At 38.3% G+C, this 15,532-nt stretch overlaps 1 protein-coding gene across 14 annotated transcripts in view; it reads right to left on the bottom strand.

The window, feature by feature from the left end:
• LOC100730783 (forkhead box protein J3) overlaps positions 1–15,532 on the bottom strand; it is a 181,465-nt gene that overhangs the window by 52,113 nt on the left and 113,820 nt on the right. The window contains exon 9 of one of the 14 annotated variants that reach the window (XR_010043133.1): positions 14,576–14,832. The exons of 11 other annotated variants lie outside the window; for them this stretch is intronic. Coding sequence is in view for 2 of the 3 variants with exons in the window: in XM_004999918.4 (XP_004999975.1) it covers positions 14,750–14,832 (83 nt within the window). In the remaining variant the exon portion in view is untranslated. Of the gene's footprint in view, positions 1–2,624; positions 14,856–15,532 lie in introns of those variants that run through there. 2 more of the 14 variants (XM_004999920.4, XM_004999918.4) reach the window with 2 other exon arrangements.

Genomic DNA, 15,532 nt, shown 5'->3' with positions numbered 1-15,532 from the left:
CATAAAAGCCAAGAGATGGAGCTATACTACTAGTTGGTGATAGAATGTAAATGAAGAAGTCAGGGATACAGTGGGACGTACTTTACTTGTAATTTCAGCACTCTGAGAGGTTGAGGCAGAAGGGTCCCATGTTGGAACTCAGCTTGAGTGTTATCGTTTGGACCAGAAGTGTTCCCCAGACATCTTAAGGTTTCAGAGCGGGGCGTCTGGAAGCAGTGACTAGGTCATGGTGTGCTATAACTTCTGAATGGATTGTGGGCTAATCCACTGATGAGTTTACAGCTGACTGTGCTGTTATGTGGTGGCACCTGGAAGAGGTTGTGACCTGGAAGGGAATATCTCCCTTCCTGCTTCTCCTTTTGCTAGGGATGTCATGACATCATGGACTGTCATCATGAGCCAAAATAAACCTCACCTCCATTAAATTATGGGTGTTGGTATTTTGTCCCAGCGATACGTGATTTAAGACACTGGGTAACTTAGTGGGATCCTGTTTTAAAGTATAAAACAAGGGCTGGGCATGTTGCTTAGTGCAAAGTGTCGAGTTCAATCCCCAGTCATGCATCCCCCCACCTGCCAAATTGAGGGGTATCGAGTTAAAGCATTTTTCTTACATTTGTTAGTATGGTGAGATGTATCAATTCAGTTAGGCTTTGTTAAGGTAAATATGCAGATGAGATGTCTAGGCTAGTTACTACAAGAAAGATAATTATATCAAGTATATAAAATCTAGTGAAAGGAAAGTATTGTGAGAAAAAATAGGCAGGAAGTCAATAAGAGAAAAAGTGTTGAAGGATGAGGCCAGTGAGTAACATGTGAAACTAAAAGCTGAATGTACGGTGCTGTAGTCAGGGAGCTGTGCTCGTCAGAGACAGAATCTCTGAGCCAAGCAGAGTGCTGTCTTTTTTAAAAAATGTTTTTATTTTTAAGAGAATAAAACCAAACAAAACAGAATAAAGCCAATCAAAACAAAACAGTGAAAGCAAAATAAGATAATAAGAAATCAACAATGGCTGCCTTGATGCCTCTTGTTCTCTTCAAAATATCTGCCCATCCATGAGACCTCATAAAATCAAATAAAACAACAGAATAAAACCAATAAAAACAAAACAGGGCACTATCTTTTATAGCAACAGTGGTTCTTAAAATTTGATTAGAAGTACCATATTCGTACATTAGTAATGAGATGCTGACTGCCTGTGGTGCTATCTGCTAGCACCATAGGACTAATCAAACCAGGAGCCCCCAATTGTATTAATTGTCATTGTATTTTTTTTCCTATTTTAGGTGGTTTTTTTTGTTTGTTTGTTTTTAGTTTTTGTACCGGGGATTGAACTCATGACCTTGCATTTGCCAAGCAGGCACTTACACTGCTGAGCTAAACCCCCACACGTGTTTTTTTTTAAAGCCAGTTTTACTTAAGAATACTATTGATGAAACATTTTATTAAAATTTGATTTGTGAATATGGATCATTTTATTCAAATGCAATGAAATGTGAAATATATATAAAGTACTACAGCACTCATAGTAATTTTTTTTTGTCTCAAGGAAAAGCACTCTGAATTGTACTAAAAGCTTAGCTGCTCTTTTGAAAACATAATTTTTACTTAAAATGATTGATAGGTATGCTTATGCTTATCTAGGTATGTGTATTTGCAGACTTTTTCACAAAAACGAAAGAAGTTAGTTGCCACTTCAAAGGGAACAACTGACTTTTTTGTGGAGACAACATTTGAGCTTACAAGTGAAAATTAGAATTCTGAAAAACTTGTATCTGCTGCCACGAGCTTGATGTCTCAATATTTAAATATTTTTCTGATAATATCAGTAGCACTGTTAACAAAAGTGTTGTTTTGCTAGTGTATAATTATGTGAAACATTGGAAGATTGTGTAACTCAGTGAATCACTGATACCCAAATAACTACTCTTTTGATACTGTGAAATTAGAATGGATGAAAGAGCCAAAGTATAGATAAAGCAATAGATTTTTTTTTTAAATTTTTGAAGATAGTAAAATACAACAGAACAAGACAGAACAAAGCCAATTGAGACAATGCAGTGAAATTGATACAGAACTTCAGAACAGGTTACCGGGATAACAGTAACAGGTACCGTAGTATATCTCGTTACCTTCACAATAGTTGTGTTTTCAATCAGGTATAGCAAAGTCAAATCAAAACATTATAGAACTTATCAAAACAATATTCAATAGAACAATACAATTAATCAGAACAAAGCCAAAAACAAATATTTGCCTTCAAAGAGATGGTAGAAGGAAATCCCCGTATTTGCTGTATTGCATAGGGTCAACCTCCCAAGAGATGCTCAGGCCTCTGGCTCCCATTTGCTAACTGTGGGGGTAAAGGGAAGGACGGGATGCTTGATTCTCAGCCCGTGTGCCAGTAGGCTCACAGCTGCTTACCAGGGAGGTGAGCGGGTTGCTTTCTTTCCCAGTGCCTCAAGTTCCAACATGGTGTGTTCTTGGGAGATGCTAGCTGGTTCTCTCCCTGAGGCATCCCCAGCAATGGATTTTAAAAATTTTTATTAGTTCATATTTACAGTACATAATGATTACATTCATTATGGGGAGTCGATACATGTATGTAACATACCTTAATTCATTTTGCTTTCTCTTCTCTTCCCTCCTGCTGTCTTCATTGCTTAGTCCTTTTCTCATTTGTAAAAGACCTATCCTCCCTATAGCTATTATCTGTCTTTTATTTTACTCTTTAAGTTATTTATACTTTGAGGGCAGTGGATTTTAATGTAACAGGGTCTGAAAATGTTCATCCGTGTACAGTCATTCCTCAGTGATTGTAGTTAATTCTTTCCAGAATTTGTGATGGGTGTCAGACTGACAAGTACTGAACAGATTTTTCCCATATGAAAAAATGTAATTAGAAATAACTCATTAAAGTTCCTCACGACTTTCACGTTTTACTGGACTAATAATATGGTCTTTTACTCAACTAATATAAGTCTTTTAGGCTTTGCAGCACATTCCTAACCTTGTGACCCATGATTAGCATCTCAAATGCACAAAAGAACAAAAGAAGAATGAGGGCTGTGTCAGGGCTTTGCACTGTTACTGAGTGACCCTGAGACTGATGCTGGTCCCAAGTGCTAAAACATTTTCTCATCAAAATTTAACAGGTACAAGATTTGATGAGTCCTGAAGTCCACAAGTAATGATGTCTGAATATTGTTCTAGATTCCGTATTATGACTAACCTATAGGAAACTATTAGTGTTTGAGTTTTGGTTAGTATCTAAGCAGGGTATCCAGAATCATTTGAAGAGGTTAGTATAATGCTCTTTCCTTTTTTGTTTAATCTATGAGAGGACAAAATTTACATATTCTGTACTTTGTTCCAAACAATTTATGACATACTGCATGTGGAAGCAAATAGAGCCCAGATTTTTTTTGTCTTTTTCCTTTTTATCGGTACCAGGGATTGAACTCACGACTGCCTGCTTTCAAGGCAGGCGCTTATGCCACTGAGCTAAATCCCCAGCCCTGAGCCCAGATTTTTTTCAGTAAACTGGACATAAAAAAGATTTACAAAAGTGTAAAATGCCATTCTTGTCTGAACAATACTAGCACAAATCTTTCTCTTCAGTGAACTCAGAGAAATCAGTAGTATAACTATCTTCTTTCTACATACATACGTATATACATGTTGTTTCTTTTAGCTTCTAACACTGAGACAATACAGTGTTTACATATATGTGTCTTATTTATTTCACTAATGAGTATGGTCCCAGGTTGCACCCATTCACCTGTAAAAGTGTCCAGTTTATCCTTGATAGCAGAGTAGTATTCCTGTTGCATAAAAGTACATCTTTTTTTATCTAATTAAAAATTTTTTTATTTTAATGATGTAAAATCCAACAAAACAAGACAGAACAAAGCCAATAAGACAGTGCAGCAGAATTAGTACAGAGTTTTAAAGCAGGATACTGAAAAAAAAAATAATAGCTACCGTAGTATATCTTGTCTTTACAATAGTTATCCATCCCATCAGGTATGGCAAAATCAAGCCAAAAACAAAACACTGTAAAACCAATCAAAAGAATTACCACATCTTTTTCTTTTTTTTTTTTTATCCATTCCTCAGTTGATGGGTAATTTAGATTGTTTGCAAGTTCTGGCTATTACAAATTGTGCTGCTGTAAATACGGGTGCACATATATCACTGTGCTATGATGTTTTTAATTCTTTTGGGAAGATACTCAGAAGGGGACTAGCTGGGTTGAATGGGACCTTCAATCCTAAAGTTTTTTGAGGAGTTTCCACACTGATTTCTACAGTGCTTGCACCAGTCTGCATTCCCACCCCCAGTGGAGAAGGGTTCTTTTTCCCCACTGCCCCTCCAGTATTTGTTATTGGTAGATTTCTTGATAACAGTCATTCTTTCTGGATGAGGTAGATTCTCAGTGTTGTTTTAATTTGCAGCTCTCAAATGACCAGTAATGTTGAACATTTTTTCCTGTATTTATTTGCTGTTTGTACTTCTTCATCTGAGAAGTGTGTGTTCATCTCAGATGCCTATCTTTCTATTGGGTCTTTAAATCTGGGAGGACTGATTTTTTTGAGTTCTTTATATCTTCTTGATAGTAATCCTTTGTCTGAGATACAGCTGGCAAACATTTTCTCCCACATTGTGGGTTTGTCTCTTCACTCTGTTGGTGGTTTCTTCTGCTGTACAAATGCTTTTTAGTAGGGTGAGATCCCAGTTGTTGATCCTGTGTGATAGTTACTGTGCAGTCGGGCTTTTGTTCATAAAGTCTTTGTCTATACCAACGTTTTCAAGAGTGCAGAAATATACGTATACTACATTTCTGTTGTTTACTTTTAGTGTAGTGTTCACTAGGTTATATGAGATATGCAGTGCTTTATTACTGGATAAATTTTGTGTCAGATAGTTTTGCCCAACTTTGGTGGGTGGTATAAGTCTCCTGAGCATGTTTAATAAAGTAAGCTAGGTTAAGCTTTGATATTTGGTAAGAGATAAAGTTTTATGTGTGTGTGTGTGTGTGTGTGTGTGTAGTTTTTTTGTTTGTTTGTTTGTTTGTTTGTTGAGATGTTCCAGGCTGGCCTCGAATTCACAGTAATCCTCTTGGCTCAGCCTCCCAAGTGCTGGGATTATAGATGTGCACCATCATGCCTGGTTAGGTTAGGTAAATTACATGCATTTTTAACTTAATATATTTTTAGCTTAATTATGGTGTCTCATGCCGTAACCTTATTATTATTATTATTATTTTGTCTTTTTCGTATTTATCAGTACCAGGGATTGAACTCATGACTGCCTGCTTGCAAGGCAGGCGCTTATGCTGCTGAGCTAAATCCCTAGCCCCGCTGTAACCTTATTGTACATTGAAGAACATCCATAGTTCTGATGGTTACTTCTTGATACTGGAAAAGAATAATGGTGGCTAGTGATATAGCTTAGTAGTAGAGGATTTGCCTTGTATGTATGTGCAGGTTCTTGGGTTTGATCCCCAGTACCATACCACTGTCACCACCCAAGAGAGAAAAGATAGTGCTTTCCTAGGTAGTTAGGAATCTTTTATTCTCAATTGAAAATATGGGAAAAAGTAAGCAATACAACTCTTATAACACGATATGAAGACAACCTCATTTTTCAAATGGACCAAGAATATGAATAGTTACGTTTTCAAAGAACATATATAAATCCCTGACCTAGCAATATTTGGGTTGCAAACTTTCACTAGTGTGTTGTACAAGACTCACTTTGTCAGACCTAGGAATGAATCCAACATATGAATGTCCCCCCGGAACTCCTTCCTAAATTGGGAACTTACTGACAAAGTCAATAGCATACGAAAAGATATTCTGGGTTGGAACTTGCAACGATTCTGCCGTCTCAGCCTCCCAAGTGCCGACATTACAGGCATGTGCCTTATCCTCTACCAAGGGTCACACTTATCTCCTTTAAAGACTGCTGCCTTGCAGAATTCCCTTAAAACTGCTTCAATTTAGGGTGTGATGCCACCATTACTGTAGAAAGGGGCAGGACATTATATATATATTCATATTTGAACATATGTATGCATGCATATTATATCTGTACTTACATACAGGAGTAGTAAGTATATAAAATAATTCTGAAACTGTGGACTTAAAAGATGTAATGACCTTAGGTGCCTTCCAGGAAGAAAACTCATAGCTGGAAACAAGAGTAGGTGACAAATGCTGAAAAGAAGAAAGGACTGTAGGATGAAGGGAGATGGAGACCAAATCCCAGTAAACTGACAACTAAGGAAGGAGCAAGTAAGGCAGTGTGGGAAGAAGGCTGAGAAGGAGCAGCCAGAGAGACAGAAGAGAGTCAGAGGGAAAAAGTTTCAAAGGGGAAGTGGTGCGTAAGTGTGGATGTGCCATTTGACCCAGCATGTCCACTCCCAGGAATTCATCTCATTGTTTATTTGCAGCATTGTTTTTAAACACTTTTTTTTTTTTTAAATCGATACCAGGGATTGAACTGACTGACCATGTGCTTGCAAGGCAGGCGCTTATGCTGCTGAGCTAAATCCCCAGCCCCTGCAGCATTGTTTTTAATAGTAAACATTTGGAAGCAGTTTGAAGTTGTCATTTGTAGGACACAAGTTACTCCATGGTAGTTCCCCTGTCCAATGAGTGCTCTGCACCTGCAGAATGAGGAACTAAATATCTTGCTGGTATGGAAAGAGTTCTACAATCACTGAGTATAAAAAGCAAGGATTAGGAGTTTTATTTGGGGCTTAGAATATTTTTAAACCTTCATCACTTTTCTTGATGGATATTGAGGGTGTTTATATTCTTTATTATTGTGTAATACAGGTTTTTAGTTTGTTTTTTTTCTGAGCTGTAGTTAGGATGAGCGTTCTTATCATAAGTAATATTTTTCAAAATCAGAACGTCACGTTATTAAATGTCCTCTTCAGGCCAGAGAGAGTCATCTCCTGTGGTTTTGTGCCTGCTGCCAAGTGCCTTTATAAGGTATTTCAGTGCGTTTTCATGGGGCTTGGATATGTAATAGTCACACTGAACCACAAGAGGGCAGAAGAACCTTTCTGCCCTCTAATTGCCTTAGCCCAGGTTTGTGCTGTATGTCACTTCTGGCCACTGCATGTATGAGTCCTTAAGCACCTAGAAGGCAGGCCCAGTGTCCTAGTCATCATCAGAGGCAGTAGAGGAGCAAAGAGAAAAATGTGGCATGTATACCTGCCTTCTGTTCTCACCTCCTGCAATTACTTAGTGAACTATACTAGTTAACCTCTGGAGCTTGAGTATGCAAATACATTGGAGGCATTATGGTATAATAGAGATAAGAGTTGAGGGTTTGAAGTCCTCCCCATCCACCATTGAGTTCTGGCTCTATGGTTTTGGGTCATGTATTTGCTTACCATGAACCTATATTTTATAATCCAAACAGAGCTCTTAGCACTTGTTATAGTGAGTACTCAAGAATAACTGCTATAATAATACCAGGAACCAGCAGAAATCTCTTTTCCTTCAGTCTTCTGCATCAGTTTCCCCAAGTTGATAGGATCCATCTTTGTCCTCCAACCTACTTGTAATTGTAATCTCTTTCTTGTTTCCTGCTTTGTTTTCTCCTTAACCCATTTTGAATTTTAAGCCTTGAGGACAGAATTTACATTTTACAGATATACAATGTATATAATTGTTTTGCATTTTGTTATATGATCAAAAGTTCAGTCCATATAGTTAAAAAGTTGCAAATCAGGGGTTGGCCCAGTTTATTGTTTTATAGGATGTGTTTGATGCTATTGGTACCACTACAGCCAAAACTGACATAACTGTTCTAAACAGCTGTTTAACTGTTCTAAACCCTGATAATCTATGACTCAGATTGACTAAGGGCCACAGAGAATACTGTGGCACAGTGCCAAAGAACCAGGGACTGGGCCAGGCAAGCAATAGCTGCTCATCTTCAGCAAACTGAGGAGGTCAGATCTTCCAATAGACTCAGAGCTCAAAAACCACCTACATCTGAAAGATACCTCAGAGAAGTGATCATCTCCTGGGTGTCCTAAATACCACCAATAAAGCAACCTACCACAGGCAACCAACAAGTATCACTCTAACAATTAAACTAAAGAAGAAAAGAAATGAGAAGATACTTAAACAAGACACAACCTCAGACACCCAGTTCACCAAAGGCAAACCCCAAGGGGCAATCAGGTGGGAAAAATCTAAAAGCCCTCCAGCAGGTCTCTGAAGTAGTAACAACAAAGCAATTGAATGAGGCTCTGGAAAAAATGAAATCAGAAATAATCTGTCAGATAACTACAGAGATTATCAAAATTCACACCATGCTTCGTGATGTTAGAGCAGATACAGACAAAAAATAGACAAGCTTAAGCAAATTATGGAAGCACAACATAGGTAACAAATGGAATCCATAAAATAGATTCAAGCAGATACTCAGGAGAATGAAAACTCCACTGAAAGTATTCAAAGCAGATCAGGCCAGTGTGAGAACAGGATCTCAGAAACTCTAAAGAGGCTTGCAGTTAGTGAACAAGAAAAGAGTTTTCAAAAATAGCAAGGGGAAAAAAATAGCAAGAGACCATGAGAAATCTATCCAGCAGCTGCTTGATGAGACAAAAAAAAGAATAACTTACGATTAATCGGAATCAATGAACAAGTAAAAGATACCACAAATGACATTTAAAAACATGTTCACAGGTATCATGACAGAAGACTTTTCTGATAGAGAAAAAGAATTTGACATGCAAATAAGTGAGGCATACAGAACTCCACTTAGCAAGAATCCAAAAAAAATCTACATCTAGGCATATCACAGGCAACAGTCCAGTAATTCAACACAAGAATACAATCTTAAAACGTATTAGGGAAAACAAAAAAATTACCTGTAAAGGAAAGCCCATTAGAATCACAGCTGACATGTCAGCACAAACTCTCAAGTCAAGAAGAGCTTGGTGCCAGTCGTGGTGGCTCATGCCTGTAATCCCAGCACTCGGGAGGCTGAGGCAGGAGGATCGTTGCGAGTTCGAGATCAGCCTGGGCTACAAAGTGAGCTCAAGGCCAGCCTGAACTGCATAGTGAGACCCCGTCTCAAAAAGACAAAAAAACAGAGCTTGAAGTGAAGTATTCCAAGTTCTAAAGGAAAACAACTTTCAATCCAGATCGATGTACCCTGCAAAACTTACTTTCAAAATTAAGAAACAAGTAAGATACTTCCATGACAAAGAACATCTGAGGAAATTTATGACCACCAAACTAGGACATTCTAGAAAGAGATAATAAGGACTACAGCTCCATGACCCTAACAGAAGGAATCCACCGTGGAAGGCAAACAATTAGACAGAAGGATAAAAAAGGGGGCAGGATAGCCAACAACAGGAAAATAATGTGATAAGAATAAGTCAATACATTTCAGTTATAACCATCAATATTAACGGTCTCAATTCATCAGTCAAAAGACACAGACTGGCAGAATGGATCCTATTTTGCTTAAAAACTCTTTTAAAAATGTAATAACATTTTAAATAAGGTCACTCTAAAGCAAGCTGTGGGCTGAATCTGGCACAGAAACCATAATTTGCTGACCCTGATTTACACATGTAGTTTACACGTGTATCTTTTCTTTTTCCTCAACCCCCAAAAATGATAGAAAAGATTGTGAACTGTACAGCAGCAGCAAATGGGTCAAAGAGAACAGGAGAGGAGACACCAGAATGTAGGAAGCTTGGAAGGTAAGAAAAAAGCAAGTAGAACTCAGTAAAGCCAAAAAAGCTGAACCCCATACTGTACTTCAGGAGAAAAAGTGAGCTGTAATGCGCAGCACGCCATGAGATTCCCTTCCAAAATCTCACCTACCACTGGAAATAGGAGAGCAAATGAGAGTGAAAGCACTTCTTAAATATGACCCGCTACTAACCACGATCGCAAGGCATTAGTGAAAACTATGTCATATGAAGACAGGAAACCAAAATAAGCAAAAAATTAATACGATCTGGAACAACACAAAATACACAGGAAAACAAAAACTTTACAGATGTTTAAATCATTAGCAAGAAAACATTTACTCCTGAAACAGGTAGAAAAAAGTAAAGAGGTACATTCAGTGAACAAGAACAATAGAAGTTCTTAAAAATACAATTGCTGTAATAATTAACTGATTGTGTGCATTTGAGAAAGAAACACCCAACTAGATTGGATCAGTGTAGTTCTGAGTGTTGCTACAGGGATTTACTGAAGACAGAAGACTCGCTCTAGGTTGGATTTTCCCTTGAATGGTATAAAAGGAGAACAAAGAAGAAAGGCAAGCTGCACTTTCTCTGGAGAAGTGCTGGCTGTCACCTTCACCTAGGACATCATCAGCAACCTTCCATCACAGACCCTTCAGTCTTCTGATAAGGACTCCCATGGCAGAACACAGTGAGCTCCAGGTCTTTGATTGGATCCTTTAGATCTCCAGTACACAGACCTTTTGCACTCTTCCTCACCAGACTCTGTGAGCAGCCACTGTTAGCCAATCTTGTAAATTCTTATATATTTGTATATCTTGCATTAAATCTTTTTCTCTAGTAAGCACTGACTGATACAATTATAGTAATAAAGAAAGACTGAAAAATAAACTGAGGCGATCTCTCAGAATGTATAGCAAACAGTGTACATACCTGGAATCCCAGTACTCAGAAAGCTGAGGCAGAATACCAAGTTGAAAGGCAACCTAGGCAATGTAGGAATACTTTATGGCAAAATAAGGAGAAGGAGGGAGGGAGACCGAGACCAGACACTTGGGAGGCTAAGGCAAGAGAAAGGCAAGTTCAAGGCCAGCTTGGGCAACTACCAAGATCCAGTCTCCAAAACTAAAATAAAAGCGACAGGGATATAGTTCAGTGGCAAAGTGCTTGCTTACCAGGGGCTGGGGATTTAGCTCGGCGGCATAAGCACCTGCCTTGCAAGCAGGCAGTCGTGAGTTCGATCCCCAGTACTGATAAAAAGGAAAAAGACAAAAAAAAAAAAAAAAGTGCTTGTCTACCAAGTACAAGGGTCTGGGTTCAATCCCAAGTACAGTGAGAAAAAAAAAGGAAAGTGACTACCTGTCTGAACATAAGGAGAGGAAATTTAAACAACTGGAGACAGTTTAGTTCAGAATCAGCGATAAATACATTTTTTTAAAAACTATGCAAAGCAATAAGCAAGACTTCTATTGGCTTCAGAAAAACAAATTGCACAGTGAAAACCAGCAATCCCAGTGTCTTGCGGGAGGAACACGTTCACTCTCACAGTAGAGGAAGCGCCGCTCCAGCTCACTGAGGACAGGGACTACAGGCTGCGCATCTGTGGTGCAATGCCATGAAATCATCATCACCCACTGCAGGGCATCAACACATAAAGTAGAAAATCAAGAACTAGCAACATAAGCTTGTTATTGAGAGATGTAAAGGTTAAAAATACAACAAGCAACCTAAGCAGAAAAATTAAAAATGAATGTCTCTTGGAGGTAGAAAATCAAGTAGTGGTAGTAACAGATAAGTGCTTTGTATGTTGTCAGTAACAAGCCTTGCTGAACTGTCTTTTCAAACTATGCACACGTGTAACTTTTAATAAAAACTAAAGTAATTTGCCTGAGATGACACAGCCTACAGCAATGGTGTTGGAACTTCAAATCTAATTATCTGGCATATATGTCTTCCAATGGGGCTGAAGAGTTTTACAAAGCTCTTTAATCACATTCTGTTTTACATTACTAAATATTGTTTTACATTAATTTAGATTGTTTTGTTTATCCAAATATGATCTGTCAAAAAGAATTAATCTAGGAGAAAAGATAATCAAAAGACTAAACAATCAAATGTGTGAACCTTGTTTGTACTCGGATCCAAAGTGCTATGAAAGGCATTTTTAAGATAATCAGGGTTTACGGACTACATACTAGAAGACATGAAGAAATTACTGTTAATGTGCCAGGCATGGGGGTGCAGGCTTGTATTCTCAGCACTGAGGAGGCTGAGGCAGGAGGATTATTGTGAGTTTGAGATCAGCCTGAGGTACAAGGTAAGTTCAAGGCCCCCCTAAACTGCATAGTGAAACCCTTTCTCCAAAAGACAAAAAATAAAATAAAATAAAAAATAAAAAAAGAAAGAAAAAGAAAACAAAGAAGTGAATCACACTTAATATAAGGCAACCTACGTTCTGTGTATTAGAGAAGGATACTGCAGTGTTTATGGGCAAAATGATACAATGTCTGGCTTTGCTTCAAAAATCCAAATTATAAGAAAGATCAGAATGTCATCCAGAGCAGGACCCGTAATAACACATATGTGTCAGATCCTTGGACAGGATCAGATTCTTAAGTCATTTGCCATATGACATTCCTTCCTTCATCTGGGAAAAAGATGTACTCCACAGACTGAGATTAAGAGAACACAGGGCCACTCCACTCCAAACAGGGAACTTGACTAAAACAAAGAATAGAAAAAGGCTCTCAACTGGGTTTTATATTTTGTCCTAAGAAATTTTTCTGTTTAAAAAGAGAATGCACAGCTCTGAATGCTTTAACTGAGAAATGAAGAGTCGTAGGAGGTGCTCATCGCTGTCAACCGTCTGAAGTATCAAGAGTGGAAGGCAGCCGGTGTGGTGGCGCCCTGCAATCCCAGCACAGGGAGGCTGCTGAGGCAGGAGAACCTCGAGTTTATGGCCAGCCAGGATTATACTGTGAGACCCTCGCTCAAGAACAACAGCAAAAACAGTGGAAGGCATAGGAAGAAAGGGGCCCTCTTATACTGCAGGGAGGAAGTACGATGATGCAATAGCTCCAGAAAAGAGTTCAGTAGTTCTACAACTGGTTAAACAGTCATCACATGACTCAGCAATTCTACTGCTAAGTACTTACCTTAGAGGAAAGAAAACACTATACCCCCCAAAATTTGCACATAATGTTCATAGTCATTATTATTTCTTAGAGTCAAAAATTTGAGAGGTTGAGACAGGAGGATTGCAAGTTCGATCTCAGCCTGGATGACTTAATGAGACCCTGATTCAAAAGTAAAAATAACAATAAAAACAGGAAAAGGGCTGAGAGTGTAGCCTAAGAGTGAAGGCCTTGAGTTCAATTCCCAATATCCACTCTTGCCCTCTGCATGTGCTTGCACACACACGTGTACACACACACACTCAAAAGTAGAGGGAATCTAAATACTGAGCAACTAAATTTGGATAAATAAAATGTGGTATTTACCTATAATGGAATATTATTTGGCCATAAAAAGGAATGAGGTATCGATACACATATATATATAAATGTTTTATTATGAGTGAACCTTGAAATTCTATGCTAAGTAAAAAAGGGCAGTGGCAAAATATTACATACTAAATGATTCCATGTACTATAAATGTAATATTGAGAACAGACACATCTATAGTGACAAAGTGGATTGTCATTGCCCAGGTTAAGGGTGTTTGGGACAAAAAGGAACATGACTGCGTATGGCTACAGGATTTCTTTTAGGTTAATGAAAATCTTTAAAAGTAATTATTCAGTTAGCCATGCATGATGGTGCAAGCCTGTAATCCCAGCACTGGGGAGGCTGAGGCAGGAGAATCATTGTGAGTTTGAGACCAGCATGAGCTACAAAGTGACCTCAGGGTCAGCCTGAACCATATAGCGAGACCCTGTCTCTAAAAGACAAAAATAATAATAAAATAAAATAAAAGTAATTGTCCTGGTATTTACGTAACTGTAAATATACTAAAAACAACTACATTTTAATCTCTAAATAGTGAATTGTATGATATTTTAATTACATTTCAAGAAAGCTGTTATCTACAAAAAGAAACAAAATGAAAAAATGAGTGTCAAATGAGTTTTCCAGCCTCCAGGGAAACACTGATCCAGCTATGGTCCTGGGCTGACCATGGACGATCTTGTAAGGTAAGGGGATCTTTTTCTTTTTGGTACCAACTCACAGCCTTGCGCTTGCCAAGCAAGTGCTTATGGCGCTGAGCTAAATCCCCAGCTGATAAGGGGATCTTTATTGTTGTGATTATGGGAGCAAGGAAAGGAAGAAACCCATAGCAGTTTATTATTTAATATTATATAAACAAACTAAAAAAGAGTTTGTTAAAACAAAAATGACCTGGGTCAGGGATGTAGCTCAGGCATAAAGTACTACCTGGCAAGTGCGAGGTCGCAAGTTCGATCGCTGGCACCAAAAAGAAAAAAAAGAACTTTTTGGTTTGTGCCCTTGATATTCCTGCTCTTTGTTTAGTTACAGATGACTTTTTCAAAAATTAGGGCTATATGAGAAGGGAGCTTCCCCAAATCTTCAAATTTGAATGCATGCTAATTCAATAACTAAACTTCTGTGGTCCCTCAAGAATATGTTGCAAACTGGAGGCTTACGAACATACCAAGTTAAACCCACAGAGTATTTGGAAATTTTTAAATTTAACATTTATAAGTCAAGAGATTTCACACAAAAATTCATATTTGCAGTTTCTCTGAAAATCAGGGAGATTCTGGCAATAGTGATGAGTGCTTCTTTTAAACTCAGCAAAGATAACAAGTTACCTTTATAAACTGATATCCAAGGTATTTATGGCAGATGTTAGCTTGTTGTTGCTCTAAAACTTCGGAAGAGAATGTTTCAGATTCCAGCAAAGAGGGCCTGGGTGGAACCAGGGGCAGAGGCCGGAGGTGGAGGTGAGGGCAGATATGTTGCTGTGCTTTGAGGCAATCACTCACTCAGGCAGGCAGTCTCCTTGCCATTCTCTCCCACTGCACCTCTATCTCTTCTCTCTGCCTTTGCACAAGTCTGCAGTCCAGACCTGGACACGTGGACAAGACAGGCCTGGAGCCAGGAGGCCAACATGAGTTAAGGATCTGTAAACCTCTCCTATTTTGGTGTACCAAACAGTTCTCATGTTTATCCCTAACAGTAAAACTGAACTTGAGTACTCTGAAAGATAGCTTAAATTTTATAGAGATAAGAAGAGTTCATAAAAGTGCCTGAGTTGAGGTGCAGCTCAGTGTAGAAAGTAATGTCCTAGCATGCATGAGACTGTAGGTTTTATCCATAGTGCTACACCTACACCACACACAAAGAAAGGAAATTTAAAAACGGTTCTTGTACTGGTTTGGAAAACCCATTCACAGGGAACAGACAGGGCTATTACAGTAGGATAAAAGAAAGCCATGTTTTCATTACCTCTTTCCTATGAAATTCTAACTATGAGCCAGGCATCACAGCACACATCTTGGCTTGCCAAGGCAGAAAGATTACAAGTTCGGTGTCAGCCTGTACTACATATGAGATCCTATCTCACAAACTAAAGCAAACCAAACCCAAACCCTACCATTTTATGAGGAAAGTGAAATGATGAGTAATCTACAGCAACATTTTTTTAATCTGAAATTGAAATTTGATGCTAAATTATTTTTAAATAACACCAGACAAAACAAAATATCTTTCTAAACTACATAAAAAGGATAAAAGTACTGTTTTCAAATGAGGAAAGGGAGGCTGCT

The sequence above is a fragment of the Cavia porcellus genome, unplaced genomic scaffold (genome assembly GCF_034190915.1).
Source record: "Cavia porcellus strain 051 isolate PalLab524CR breed Dunkin Hartley unplaced genomic scaffold, mCavPor4.1 scaffold_25, whole genome shotgun sequence".
Lineage (NCBI taxonomy): Eukaryota > Metazoa > Chordata > Mammalia > Rodentia > Caviidae > Cavia > Cavia porcellus.
Note: the sequence above shows the minus strand (reverse complement) of the source record. Positions and strands in the feature narration are given on the sequence as shown.